Source organism: Oncorhynchus gorbuscha, linkage group LG22, assembly GCF_021184085.1.
Source record: "Oncorhynchus gorbuscha isolate QuinsamMale2020 ecotype Even-year linkage group LG22, OgorEven_v1.0, whole genome shotgun sequence".
NCBI lineage: Eukaryota > Metazoa > Chordata > Actinopteri > Salmoniformes > Salmonidae > Oncorhynchus > Oncorhynchus gorbuscha.
The window spans coordinates 48634374-48650236 of NC_060194.1; the positions used below are offsets into that span (position 1 = coordinate 48634374).

Below are 15863 nucleotides of genomic sequence, written 5' to 3' on the forward strand. Positions count from 1 at the left end.
GAAGAACAACCCGGCTCGTGGGAAGTGACAAAGATCTCTTATAGGACCAGGGCACAAATAAAAACAACAAATGAAGTCCTCCACAATAGTATGGGTCTATAAGACTCTTCTAGCCCCTTCTTATTAATGGTATCTGTTGCTTTTATACATGTCTTACTACTCAAAAGTCATCTTTATTCTCGCTCAAAAAAAAACAACGTATCCTCTACAGGACACCCTACCCGAGGAGCTGTCCTCTACAGGACACCCTACCCGAGGAGCTGTCCTCTACAGGACACCCTACCCGAGGAGCTGTCCTCTACAGGACACCCTACCCGAGGAGCTGTCCTCTACAGGACACCCTACCCGAGGAGCTGTCCTCTACAGGACACCCTACCCGAGGAGCTGTCCTCTACAGGACACCCTACCCGAGGAGCTGTCCTCTACAGGACACCCCACCCGAGGAGCTGTCCTCTACAGGACACCCCACCCGAGGAGCTGTCCTCTACAGGACACCCCACCCGAGGAGCTGTCCTCTACAGGACACCCCCGACCCGGAGGAGCTGTCCTCTACAGGACACCCCACCCGAGGAGCTGTCCTCTACAGGACACCCCACCCGAGGAGCTGTCCTCTACAGGACACCCCACCCGAGGAGCTGTCCTCTACAGGACACCCCACCCGAGGAGCTGTCCTCTACAGGACACCCCACCCGAGGAGCTGTCCTCTACAGGACACCCCACCCGAGGAGCTGTCCTCTACAGGACACCCCACCCGAGGAGCTGTCCTCTACAGGACACCCCACCCGAGGAGCTGTCCTCTACAGGACACCCCACCCGAGGAGCTGTCCTCTACAGGACACCCCACCCGAGGAGCTGTCCTCTACAGGACACCCCACCCGAGGAGCTGTCCTCTACAGGACACCCCACCCGAGGAGCTGTCCTCTACAGGACACCCCACCCGAGGAGCTGTCCTCTACAGGACACCCTACCCGAGGAGCTGTCCTCTACAGGACACCCTACCCGAGGAGCTGTCCTCTACAGGACACCCTACCCGAGGAGCTGTCCTCTACAGGACACCCTACCCGAGGAGCTGTCCTCTACAGGACACCCTACCCGAGGAGCTGTCCTCTACAGGACACCCTACCTGAGGAGCTGTCCTCTACAGGACACCCTACCTGAGGAGCTGTCCTCTACAGGACAACCTACCTGAGGAGCTGTCCTCTACAGGACACCCTACCTGAGGAGCTGTCCTCTACAGGACACCCTACCTGAGGAGCTGTCCTCTACAGGACACCCTACCTGAGGAGCTGTCCTCTACAGGACACCCTACCTGAGGAGCTGTCCTCTACAGGACACCCTACCTGAGGAGCTGTCCTCTACAGGACACCCTACCTGAGGAGCTGTCCTCTACAGGACACCCTACCTGAGGAGCTGTCCTCTACAGGACACCCTACCTGAGGAGCTGTCCTCTGGGTCTGAGAGGGGCACCTCTCCCTTTAGGAGGAGCTCCAGCTCGTGGGAATCAGCGATGTCCACGGGCCGCTCCCCTCTCTTGTTGGCCTGGAACGCATTGCCTCCATGTCTCAGCAGCAGCTTCACAATCTAGACGAAGGGGGATAGGACAGGTGATTAACTCTCTCTCTCAGGGGATAGGACAGGTGAATATCTCTCTCTCTCAGGGGATAGGACAGGTGAATATCTCTCTCTCTCAGGGGATAGGACAGGTGATTATCTCTCTCTCAGGGGATAGGACAGGTGATTATCTCTCTCTCAGGGGATAGGACAGGTGCTTATCTCTCTCTCTCAGGGGATAGGACAGGTGATAATATCTCTCTCTCTGGGGATAGGACAGGTGCTAATATCTCTCTCTCGGGGGATAGGACAGGTAATAATCTCTCTCTCTGGGGATAGGACAGGTAATCATCCCTCTCTCTCGGGGGATAGGACAGGTAATAATCTCTCTCTGGGGATAGGACAGGTGTTCATACCTCTCTCTCGGGGGATAGGACAGGTACATCTCTCTCTCTCTCTCAGGGGATAGGACAGGTAATAATCTCTCTCTGGGGATAGGACAGGTGGTCATCCCTCTCTCTCAGGGGATAGGACAGGTAATAATCTCTCTCTCTCTCAAGGTCCAGCTTGTTCGTCTTTGTGAATATTTATGTCAGTGTGATTTAAAAAAATGTTTTTTTTTAAAATGTCAATCGTCTCTGATCTCCAAGAGCTCAAGGATCCCAGATAATTCCTGAATAAAGTCAATAGAAAGGGTAAGTAAGGCCGGGGGGTCAGGCCGGGGTGGGAGGTCAGGCCGGGGGGAGGTCAGGCCGGGGGAGGTCAGGCCGGGGGGTCAAGGCCGGGGGGTCAGGCCGGGGGGGAGGTCAGGCCGGGGTGGTCAGGCCAGGCCAGGCCGGAAGGGTCAGGCCGGGGAGGTCAACCTACGTCTGTATGTCCACTACTGGAGGCATCGTGGAGCGGTGTGTCGTCATCCAGACCCTGGGTGTTGACTTCTGCGCCGGCCGCGATCAGAACCTTGGCCACGTCGTAGTAACCGAGGTTACACGCCTCGTGAAGAGGGGTCCAGCCTGATGGAAGGAAGAAGTTGTCTTTTGAGTGAGAAACTAGAACAGTTCAGCGCCTAACGAGTTGCAGCCTTATGGGTCCACAGGGAGAGGAGTAAGAATTTGGGTTGAAGCATTACAGCAAGCCATTCTGGATAAGAGTGCCTGGTAATTGACCCCCCGCACACTGACTCTGTACAGGTAACCCCCCGCACACTTACTCGGTACAGGTACCCCCCCCCCCCCCCCCTGCATATAGCCTCGTTATTGTTACATCAATTTCTTGTTATTTTTATATTTATATAAATATTTTCTTAAATTATTTTTCTTGAAATGCACTGTTGGTTAAGCATTCCACGGTAAGCATTCCACGCTAAGCATTCCACGCTAAGCATTCCACGCTAAGCATTCCACGCTAAGCATTCCACGGTAAGCATTCCACGGTAAGCATTCCACGGTAAGGTTAGCCAACACCTCATTCGGCCGCCTTTCGTTCCAGTGCTCAGCTGCCTGTGACTGGAACGAATTGCAAAAATCGCTGAAGTTGGAGACTTTTATCTCCCTCACCAACTTCAAACATCAGCTAGCTGAGCAGCTAACCGATCGCTGCAGCTGTACATAGTCGATCGGTAAATAGCCCACCCATTTTCACCTACCTCATCCCCATACTGTTTTTATTTATTTACTTTTCTGCTCTTTTGCACACCAGTATCTCTACCTGTACATGACCATCTGATCATTTATCACTCCAGTGTTAATCTGCAATATTGTCATTATTCGCCTACCTCCTCATGCCTTTTGCACACATTGTATATAGACTCCCCCTTTTTTTTCTACTGTGTGATTGACTTGTTAATTGTTTACTCCATGTGTAACTCTGTGTTGTCTGTTCACACTGCTATGCTTTATCTTGGCCAGGTCGCAGTTGTAAATGAGAACTTGTTCTCAACTAGCCTACCTGGTTAAATAAAGGTGAAATAAAAAATAAATAAATAAAAAGGTAATGTGAAATGTGTGTTTGGGTTTAGCTGTTATAAGCAAGCCACTTGGGATAAAAGTGCCTGGTCAATAATTAAAATGTGTATGTACATCTTTAAAAAGTTACCCTGATCTTTCTAGTTCATAACGATCGGTCAGGTGTTCCTTTACCTGATCCTTCTAGTTCATAACGATCGGTCAGGCGTTCCTTTACCTGATCTTTCTAGTTCATAACGATCGGTCAGGCGTTCCTTTACCTGATATTTCTAGTTCATAACGATCGGTCACGCGTTCCTTTACCTGATCTTTCTAGTTCATAACGATCGGTCAGGCGTTCCTTTACCTGATCTTTCTAGTTCATAACGATCGGTCAGGTGTTCCTTTACCTGCGAAGTCTTTGACGTTGACATCTGCTCCCAGGCTGATGATCTCCTTGACATGCTTGGCATCCCCTCGTATGGCGGCCATGTGTAGCGGCGTCTCGCCACGCTCGTTCCTCTTGTTCACCTTGTCCCTCGCTCTGGAGGCCGTGCTGCTGGGGAGCTTCTTCTGCACCGGGGGGGCCTGGGACGGGTGGTTGGGCGTTGAGTCTGAGGAGGAGGGAGGGAGGGGGGGGGGGAGAGAAATAACTCAAAGAAAGTGTTTATTTTTTAAATCTGATAACCGGGCGGCCCGTTATCAACAAGGCCGTTGTACCGGGCGGCCCGTTATCAACAAGGCCGTCGTACCGGGCGGCCCGTTATCAACAAGGCCGTCGTACCGGGCGGCCCGTTATCAACAAGGCCGTCGTACCGGGAGGCCCGTGATCAACAAGGCCGTTGTACCGGGCGGCCTTGTACCGGGAGGCCCGTTATCAACAAGGCCGTCGTACCGGGAGGCCCGTTATCAACAAGTCCGTTTATCATTATGACCCTGAATCCTGATCAATATATTAACCACCCACATCTAACAGGTTATGAGAGGGAGAGGAGACAGGGCATGAATGTGTTCTGACTAACCTGGGCTGTTGTCCCTGGCGGTCATCTGCATCAGGAGGGCCATCTGCTTGCGTTCCGACAGCGGGTAGCCAAACAGGAGATTAACCGGGGCCTTCTTACTCCCCCCAGACTCCTTCTTGACTTTCTTCTTATCCGGGCCATCTTTATCTACAAACAAGAGGTAGGGCAAGAAACAGGGTTAGACTTAGAAACCCCCCCCCCCCCCCCTCCCCCCCCCCAAAAAAAAACACACACACGCCTCCAATTCTGCCAAATGAGCCCGGTGTGAATCCCAAAATGCATCTCATTCCCTATATAGCACAGTCTCTACGGACCCTAGTCAAAAAGAGCACACTATATAGGAGACAGAGTGTCATTTGGGATGCATCCAAGATGATCAACAACAGTAGTAAGGTGATGAAGCCCCCCCCCCCCCCCCCCCCTTTTGTACCTCTCAATCACGCCACGCCCCCCCCCCCCCAAAAAAGGTTATCGAGCACAGCATTCTTAAAGGGGGGCGAGCACAGTGTGTAAGGTTGGTATAACCAATGCATCACTCATAACACCATCAAGCCAACATACAGACATGCGTGAGGTGAGCTAGCGAGCTCTAGAGAGCAGGCAGAGAGTGTTGAGTGGAACATAACAGGATAGGAAGACTGGGATTAGACTAACATAGGAAGACTGGGATTAGACTAACATAGGAAGACTGGGATTAGACTAATATAACAGGATAGGAAGACTGGGATTAGACTAACATAACAGGATAGGAAGACTGGGATTAGACTAACATAACAGGATAGGAAGACTGGGATTAGACTAACATAGCAGGATAGGAAGACTGGGATTAGACTAACATAGGAAGACTGGGATTAGACTAACATCACAGGATAGGAAGACTGGGATTAGACTAACATAGGAAGACTGGGATTAGACTAACATAGGAAGACTGGGATTAGACTAACATAGGAAGACTGGGATTAGACTAATATAACAGGATAGGAAGACTGGGATTAGACTAACATAACAGGATAGGAAGACTGGGATTAGACTAACATAACAGGATAGGAAGACTGGGATTAGACTAACATAGCAGGATAGGAAGACTGGGATTAGACTAACATAGGAAGACTGGGATTAGACTAACATAACAGGATAGGAAGACTGGGATTAGACTAACATAGGAAGACTGGGATTAGACTAACATAACAGGATAGGAAGACTGGGATTAGACTAACATAACAGGATAGGAAGACTGGGATTAGACTAACATAGCAGGATAGGAAGACTGGGATTAGACTAACATAACAGCATAGGAAGACTGGGATTAGACTAACATAACAGGATAGGAAGACTGGGATTAGACTAACATAGGAAGACTGGGATTAGACTAACATAGGAAGACTGGGATTAGACTAACATAACAGGATAGGAAGACTGGGATTAGACTAACATAACAGGATAGGAAGACTGGGATTAGACTAACATAACAGGATAGGAAGACTGGGATTAGACTAACATAACAGGATAGGAAGACTGGGATTAGACTAACATAACAGGGCTGGAAGACTGGGATTAGACTAACATAACAGGATAGGAAGACTGGGATTAGACTAACATAGGAAGACTGGGATTAGACTAACATAGGAAGACTGGGATTAGACTAACATAACAGGATAGGAAGACTGGGATTAGACTAACATAACAGGATAGGAAGACTGGGATTAGACTAACATAACAGGATAGGAAGACTGGGATTAGACTAACATAACAGGATAGGAAGACTGGGATTAGACTAACATAACAGGATATGAAGACTGGGATTAGACTAACATAACAGGGCTGGAAGACTGGGATTAGACTAACATAACAGGATAGGAAGACTGGGATTAGACTAACATAACAGGATAGGAAGACTGGGATTAGACTAACATAACAGGGCTGGAAGACTGGGATTAGACTAACATAACAGGATAGGAAGACTGGGATTAGACTAACATAACAGGATAGGAAGACTGGGATTAGACTAACATAACAGGGCTGGAAGACTGGGATTAGACTAACATAACAGGATAGGAAGACTGGGATTAGACTAACATAACAGGATAGGAAGACTGGGATTAGACTAACATAGGAAGACTGGGATTAGACTAACATAACAGGATAGGAATACGGGGATTAGACTAACATAACAGGATAGGAAGACGGGGATTAGACTAACATAACAGGATAGGAAGATGGGGATTAGACTAACATAACAGGATAGGAAGATGGGGATTAGACTAACATAACAGGATAGGAAGACGGGGATTAGACTAACATAACAGGATAGGAAGACGGGGATTAGACTAACATAACAGGATAGGAAGAATGGGATTAGACTAACATAACAGGATAGGAAGACTGGGATTAGACTAACATAGGAAGACTGGGATTAGACTAACATAGGAAGACTGGGATTAGACTAACATAGGAAGACTGGGATTAGACTAACATAGGAAGACTGGGATTAGACTAACATAGGAAGACTGGGATTAGACTAACATAACAGGATAGGAAGACTGGGATTAGACTAACATAACAGGATAGGAAGACTGGGATTAGACTAACATAACAGGATAGGAAGACTGGGATTAGACTAACATAACAGGATAGGAAGACTGGGATTAGACTAACATAGCAGGATAGGAAGACTGGGATTAGACTAACATAGGAAGACTGGGATTAGACTAACATAACAGGATAGGAAGACTGGGATTAGACTAACATAGGAAGACTGGGATTAGACTAACATAACAGGATAGGAAGACTGGGATTAGACTAAAATAACAGGGCTGGAAGACTGGGATTAGACTAACATAACAGGATAGGAAGACTGGGATTAGACTAACATAACAGGATAGGAAGACTGGGATTAGACTAACATAACAGGGCTGGAAGACTGGGATTAGACTAACATAACAGGATAGGAAGACTGGGATTAGACTAACATAACAGGATAGGAAGACTGGGATTAGACTAACATAACAGGATAGGAAGACTGGGATTAGACTAACATAACAGGATAGGAAGACTGGGATTAGACTAAAATAACAGGGCTGGAAGACTGGGATTAGACTAACATAACAGGATAGGAAGACTGGGATTAGACTAACATAACAGGATAGGAAGACTGGGATTAGACTAACATAACAGGGCTGGAAGACTGGGATTAGACTAACATAACAGGATAGGAAGACTGGGATTAGACTAACATAACAGGATAGGAAGACTGGGATTAGACTAACATAACAGGATAGGAAGACTGGGATTAGACTAACATAACAGGATAGGAAGACTGGGATTAGACTAACATAGGAAGACTGGGATTAGACTAACATAACAGGATAGGAATACGGGGATTAGACTAACATAACAGGATAGGAAGACGGGGATTAGACTAACATAACAGGATAGGAAGATGGGGATTAGACTAACATAACAGGATAGGAAGACGGGGATTAGACTAACATAACAGGATAGGAAGACGGGGATTAGACTAACATAACAGGATAGGAAGACTGGGATTAGAATAACATAGGAAAACTGGAATTAGACTAACATAACAGGATAGGAAGACTGGGATTAGACTAACATAGGAAGACTGGAATTAGACTAACATAACAGGATAGGAAGACTGGGATTAGACTAACATAGGAAGACTGGGATTAGACTAACATAACAGGATAGGAAGACTGGGATTAGACTAACATAACAGGATAGGAAGAATGGGATTAGACTAACATAACAGGATAGGAAGACTGGGATTAGACTAACAAAACAGGATAGGAAGACTGGGATTAGACTAACATAGGAAGACGGGGATTAGACTAACATAACAGGATAGGAAAACTGGGATTAGACTAACATAACAGGATAGGAAGACTGGGATTAGACTAACATAACAGGATAGGAAAACTGGGATTAGACTAACATAACAGGATAGGAAAACTGGGATTAGACTAACATAACAGGATAGGAAGACTGGGATTAGACTAACATAACAGGATAGGAAGACTGGGATTAGACTAACATAACAGGATAGGAAGACTGGGATTAGACTAACATAACAGGGTAGGAAGACTGGGATTAGACTAACATAACAGGGTAGGAAGACTGGGATTAGACTAACATAACAGGGTAGGAAGACTGGGATTAGACTAACATAACAGGGTAGGAAGACTGGGATTAGACTAACATAACAGGATAGGAAAACTGGGATTAGACTAACATAACAGGATAGGAAAACTGGGATTAGACTAACATAACAGGATAGGAAAACTGGGATTAGACTAACATAACAGGATAGGAAGACTGGGATTAGACTAACATAACAGGGTAGGAAGACTGGGATTAGACTAACATAACATGATAGGAAGACTGGGATTAGACTAACATAACAGGGCTGGAAGACTGGGATTAGACTAACATAACAGGATAGGAAGACTGGGATTAGACTAACATAACAGAATAGGAAGACTGGGATTAGACTAACATAGGAAGACTGGGATTAGACTAACATAACAGGATAGGAAGACTGGGATTAGACTAACATAACAGGATAGGAAGACTGGGATTAGACTAACATAACAGGATAGGAAGACTAGGATTAGACTAACATAACAGGATAGGAAGACTGGGATTAGACTAACATAACAGGATAGGAAGACTGGGATTAGACTAACATAGGAAGACTGGGATTAGACTAACATAACAGGATAGGAATACGGGGATTAGACTAACATAACAGGATAGGAAGACGGGGATTAGACTAACATAACAGGATAGGAAGATGGGGATTAGACTAACATAACAGGATAGGAAGACGGGGATTAGACTAACATAACAGGATAGGAAGACGGGGATTAGACTAACATAACAGGATAGGAAGACTGGGATTAGAATAACATAGGAAAACTGGAATTAGACTAACATAACAGGATAGGAAGACTGGGATTAGACTAACATAACAGGATAGGAAGACTGGGATTAGACTAACATAACAGGATAGGAAGACTGGGATTAGACTAACATAACAGGATAGGAAGACGGGGATTAGACTAACATAACAGGATAGGAAAACTGGGATTAGACTAACAAAACAGGATAGGAAGACTGGGATTAGACTAACATAGGAAGACGGGGATTATACTAACATAACAGGATAGGAAAACTGGGATTAGACTAACATAACAGGATAGGAAAACTGGGATTAGACTAACATAACAGGATAGGAAGACTGGGATTAGACTAACATAGGAAGACGGGGATTATACTAACATAACAGGATAGGAAAACTGGGATTAGACTAACATAACAGGATAGGAAAACTGGGATTAGACTAACATAACAGGATAGGAAGACTGGGATTAGACTAACATAGGAAGACTGGGATTAGACTAACATAACAGGGTAGGAAGACGGGGATTAGACTAACATAACAGGATAGGAAGACTGGGATTAGACTAACATAACAGGATAGGAAGACTGGGATTAGACTAACATAACAGGATAGGAAAACTGGGATTAGACTAACATAACAGGATAGGAAAACTGGGATTAGACTAACATAACAGGATAGGAAGACTGGGATTAGACTAACATAACAGGGTAGGAAGACTGGGATTAGACTAACATAACAGGGTAGGAAGACTGGGATTAGACTAACATAACAGGATAGGAATACGGGGATTAGACTAACATAACAGGATAGGAAGACGGGGATTAGACTAACATAACAGGATAGGAAGATGGGGATTAGACTAACATAACAGGATAGGAAGACGGGGATTAGACTAACATAACAGGATAGGAAGACGGGGATTAGACTAACATAACAGGATAGGAAGACTGGGATTAGACTAACATAACAGGATAGGAAGACTGGGATTAGACTAACATAACAGGATAGGAAGACTGGGATTAGACTAACAAAACAGGATAGGAAGACTGGGATTAGACTAACATAGGAAGACGGGGATTATACTAACATAACAGGATAGGAAAACTGGGATTAGACTAACATAACAGGATAGGAAAACTGGGATTAGACTAACATAACAGGATAGGAAGACTGGGATTAGACTAACATAGGAAGACGGGGATTATACTAACATAACAGGATAGGAAAACTGGGATTAGACTAACATAACAGGATAGGAAAACTGGGATTAGACTAACATAACAGGATAGGAAGACTGGGATTAGACTAACATAGGAAGACTGGGATTAGACTAACATAACAGGATAGGAAGACTGGGATTAGACTAACATAACAGGATAGGAAGACTGGGATTAGACTAACATAACAGGATAGGAAAACTGGGATTAGACTAACATAACAGGATAGGAAAACTGGGATTAGACTAACATAACAGGATAGGAAGACTGGGATTAGACTAACATAACAGGGTAGGAAGACTGGGATTAGACTAACATAACAGGGTAGGAAGACTGGGATTAGACTAACATAACAGGATAGGAATACGGGGATTAGACTAACATAACAGGATAGGAAGACGGGGATTAGACTAACATAACAGGATAGGAAGATGGGGATTAGACTAACATAACAGGATAGGAAGACGGGGATTAGACTAACATAACAGGATAGGAAGACGGGGATTAGACTAACATAACAGGATAGGAAGACTGGGATTAGACTAACATAACAGGATAGGAAGACTGGGATTAGACTAACATAACAGGATAGGAAGACTGGGATTAGACTAACATAACAGGATAGGAAGACTGGGATTAGACTAACATAACAGGATAGGAAAACTGGGATTAGACTAACATAACAGGATAGGAAGACTGGGATTAGACTAACATAACAGGATAGGAAGACTGGGATTAGACTAACATAACAGGATAGGAAGACTGGGATTAGACTAACATAACAGGATAGGAAGACTGGGATTAGACTAACATAACAGGATAGAAAGACTGGGATTAGACTAACATAACAGGATAGGAAGACTGGGATTAGACTAACATAACAGGGTAGGAAGACTGCATAGTAGCATGCAAGGGAAACTAAGGCCACTGCACAAGTGTGTGTGTTTACAGCATGGCAGAGGGTGTTGGGTACATGACATGGAGTTGCTGCAGTTACTACAAGACACCTACACACCTACACACAACACATGTGTGTATATGTATATATGTGTGTGTGTGTGTGCATGTGTGTGTGTGTGTTAACTTCATAGCAGCATAGCGTAGACTCGAGGACCCAGGCTGCAGTGACAGTTACCTGCTAAACACATCCTGCAGGGAGCCACTAACCTCCCTTCAGACTCTCCCCAGGACTCAGTGGACTGGCCTGGGTCTGACTCATCTACTGGGCAAAGCAGAGACACGGGCGGTGGGGGGGTAAGAGGAAGGGAGGGAAGGAAGTGAGGGAAGAGGAATGGAGGAAAGAGAAAGGGAGAGAGGGAAGAGAAGGGGAGATGAGGAGGAGGAGGAGGGAGGGAGAGGAGAGCAGGGGGAAAGCAACGCATTAATGCACGCCGCTCTCTCACACACACACACACACACACACACACACACACACACACACACACACACACACACACACACACACACACACACACACACACACACACACACACACACACACCTCAAAACATATGAGTCAGTACAGGAGACGGTGAAGATCCAGGGTGGAGTGGGCTGTTGCTTTCCTTCACTACTCAAAAGCACACAACTAGCTCCTCCGTGGTAGAGATGTTCAATTCAGACGCTCACGTCAGGATGTGACCTTGAAACTCCAACCAACTGGCAGGTGTCTTCACTGACGTTTTACATTTCTCACCTGTGCCCAAGAACACTAAGGTAACCTGCCTAAATGACTACTGACCTGTAGCACTCATGTCTGTAGCCATGAAGTGCTTTGAAAGGCTGGTCATGGCTGACATCAACACCATTTATCCCAGCAACCCTAGAGCCACTCCAATTTGCATACCGCCCCAACAGATCCACAGATGATGCGATCTCTATTGCACTCCACTCTGCCCTTTCCCACCTGGACAAAAGGAACACCTATGTGAGAGTGCTGTTCATTGACTACAGCTCAGCGTTCAACACCATAGTCCCCTCCAAACTCATCACCAAGCTAGAGACCGTGGGACTGAATCCCTCCCTCTGCAACTGGATCCTGGACTTCCTGACGGGCCGCCCCCAGGTGGTGAGGATAGGTAACAACACATCTGCCACGCTGATCCTCAACATGGGGGCTCCTCAGGGGTGCGTGCTCAGCCTCCTCACCCTGTTCACTCATGACTGCATGGCCAGGCACAACTCCAACACCATCATTACGTTTGGCGACGACACAACATTATCATCAACAACAACGAGAGCCTATAGGGAGGTGGTCAGAGACCTGGCCGTGTGGTGCCAGTGTAACGGATGTGAAACGGCTAGCTTAGTTAGCGGTGTGCGCTAAATAGCGTTTCAATCGGTTACGTCACTTGCTCAGACCTTGAAGTAGTGTTTCCCCTTGCTCTGCAAGGGCCGTGGCCTTTGTGGAGCGATGGGTAACGATGCTTCGTGGGTGACTGTTGTTGATGTGTGCAGAAGGTCCCTGGTTCGCGCCCGGGTATGGGCGAGGGGACGGTTTAAAATTATACTGTTACACCAGGACAACAACCTCTCCCTCAACGTGATCAAGACAAAGAGGATGATTGTGGACAACAGGAAAAAGAGGACCGAGCACACCCCCATTCTCATCGACGGGGCTGCAGTGGAGCAGATTGAGAGCTCCAAGTTCCTTGGTGTCCACATCACCAACAAACTAGAATAGTCCAAACACACCAAGACAGTCGTGAAGAGGGCACAACAAAGCATATTCCCCCTCAGGAGACTGAAAATATTTGTCATGGTTCCTCAGATCCTCAAAAGGTTCTACAACTGCACCATCGAGAGCATCCTGACCAGTTGCCTGGTATGACAACTGCTCGGCCTCCGACCGCAAGGCACTACAGAGGGTAGTGCGAACGGCCCAGTACATCACTGGGGCCAAGCTTCCTGCCATCCAGGACCTCTATACCACACAGTGTCAGAGGAAGGCCATAAAAATTGTCAAAAACTCCAGCCACCCTAGTCATCGACTGTTCTCTCTGCTACTGCACGGCAGGCGGTACCGGAGCACCAAGACTAGTCATTGACTGTTCTCTCTGCTACTGCACGGCAGGCGGTACCGGAGCACCAAGACTAGTCATTGACTGTTCTCTCTGCTACTGCACGGCAGGCGGTACCGGAGCACCAAGACTAGTCATTGACTGTTCTCTCTGCTACCGCACGGCAAGCGGAAAGTGGAGCTCCAAGTCTAGGACCAAGAGGCTTCTAAACAGCTTCTACCCCCCCAAGCTATAAGACTCCTGAACATCCAATCAAATGGCTCCCAGACTATTTGCATTGCCCATTTAACACCACTGCTACTCTCTGTTGTTATCATCTATACATAGTGACTTTAATAACTCTACCTACATGTACATATTACCTCCATTACCTCAACTAACCAGACTATATAGTCTCTCTGTTGTTATCATCTATACATAGTGACTTTAATAACTCTACCTACATGTTCATATTACCTCCATTACCTCGACTAACCAGACTATATAGTCTCTCTGTTGTTATCATCTATACATAGTGACTTTAATAACTCTACCTACATGTACATATTACCTCCATTACCTCGACTAATCGGTGCCACCGCACATAGACTCTGTACCGGTACCCCCTGTATATAGCCTCCACATTGACTCTGTATCGGTACCCCCTGTATATAGTCTCCACATTGACTCTGTATCGGTATCCCCTGTATATAGCCTCCACATTGACTCTGTATCAGTACCCCCTGTATATAGTCTCCACATTGACTCTGTACCGGTACCCCCTGTATATAGTCTCCACATTGACTCTGTACTGGTACCCCCTGTATATAGCCTCGCTATTCTAATTTTAATGCCACTCTTAAATAACTTGTTTATTTTATTACTTTTTAGTTCTGTTTTTTTTTTTTTTTACTGCATTTTTGGTTAAGGGCTTTAAAGTAAGATTCATTGTGCTGTATTATTAGATTATGGGGTATTGTGTGTAGATTATGGGGTATTGTGTGTAGATTATGGGGTATTGTGTGTAGATTATGGGGTATTGTGTGTAGATTATGGGGTATTGTGTGTAGATTATGGGGTATTGTGTGTAGATTATGGGGTATTGTGTGTAGATTATGGGGTATTGTGTGTAGATTATGGGGTATTGTGTGTAGATTATGGGGTATTGTGATGTCATTATGGGGTATTGTGTGTAGATTGATGAGGGGGGAAAAGTATGTAATACATTTTAGAATAAGGCTGTAACGTAACAAAATGTGGATAAAGTCAAGGGGTCTGAATACTTTCTGAACGCACTACACCACGTCAGCTCGAACCAGAAGCCAGGATTTGACTTAACTTACGATTTAACCAAAGACTTATCCTTTAACACAATTAGGAATTGTCACAGTGCAACTCAAACTTCTACTCAATAGTTTTTTTTAACGTATTGTAGACTCAATACACTTCATCTGAGATAAAAATGGGGAGGAGAGTACGACCAGGGACAGGGCCAGAGCCAGGGACAGGGTTTACTCCATGGGATTATGGGAAAACATTCAGTATAAAATGTATTCAGAGCTAAAAACGTGGAGGAGACGGAGTAACGGTTCACCGAGTGTGTGTGGGTGAAGGAGTACGGTTCACTGATTGTGTAGGCCTAAGTTTGTCCTGTTTAGGCCACCTTACCCAGGGCCCTCCTTCCTTCATAGTAATTACAGATTCAACCTCCAGTTTCAACCCCGTTTCAGATCCAGGATCTGACTGAAAATGACTGGTTAAAGACTTCAAAAGAATAGCAGCACTGTGTGTGTTGTTGGGAAAGTTGCAATAAGGGGTTTCAATATCCAAACCATGGGTTGGTTGGATACAGGGGACTGTGTGTGTGTGTGTGTGTGTGTGTGTGTGTGTGTGTGTGTGTGTGTGTGTGTGTGTGTGTGTGTGTGTGTGTGTGTGTGTGTGTGTGTGTGTGTGTGTGTGTGTGTGTGTGTGTGTGTGTGTGTGTGTGTGTGTGTGTGTGTGTGTGTGTGTGTGTGTGTGTGTGTGTGTGTGTGTGTGTGTGTGTGTGTGTTTACAGGGAAGCTCAACACAGAAAGTATAAGGCCATTACACCAGATAAAGGCTTAATTATACCGGCAATGAGCAGTGCTACTATTGCCTCAGTACACCCCTCTGGCTGTTCCAGATTCGAGTAGAAGTGAAAACAAGAAGCTGAATATCTTGGTGTTGTAGAA

The 15863-nt window shown here is 45.8% G+C and overlaps 1 protein-coding gene across 5 annotated transcripts in view; it reads right to left on the minus strand.

Annotated features, from left to right (window-relative positions):
- LOC124010040 (ankyrin repeat domain-containing protein 12-like) overlaps positions 1 to 15863 on the minus strand; it is an 89721-nt gene that overhangs the window by 24257 nt on the left and 49601 nt on the right. For 3 of the 5 annotated variants that reach the window (XR_006834350.1, XM_046322362.1, XM_046322361.1), the window contains exons 4-8: positions 11787 to 11870; positions 4514 to 4660; positions 3902 to 4105; positions 2419 to 2561; positions 1434 to 1581 (exon numbers count right to left, since the gene is read on the minus strand). Coding sequence is in view for 4 of the 5 variants with exons in the window: in XM_046322362.1 (XP_046178318.1) it covers positions 1434 to 1581; positions 2419 to 2561; positions 3902 to 4105; positions 4514 to 4660; positions 11787 to 11870 (726 nt within the window). In the remaining variant the exon portion in view is untranslated. The remainder of the gene's footprint in view (positions 1 to 1433; positions 1582 to 2418; positions 2562 to 3901; positions 4106 to 4513; positions 4661 to 11786; positions 11871 to 15863) is intronic. The other 2 variants (XM_046322364.1, XM_046322363.1) reach the window with 2 other exon arrangements.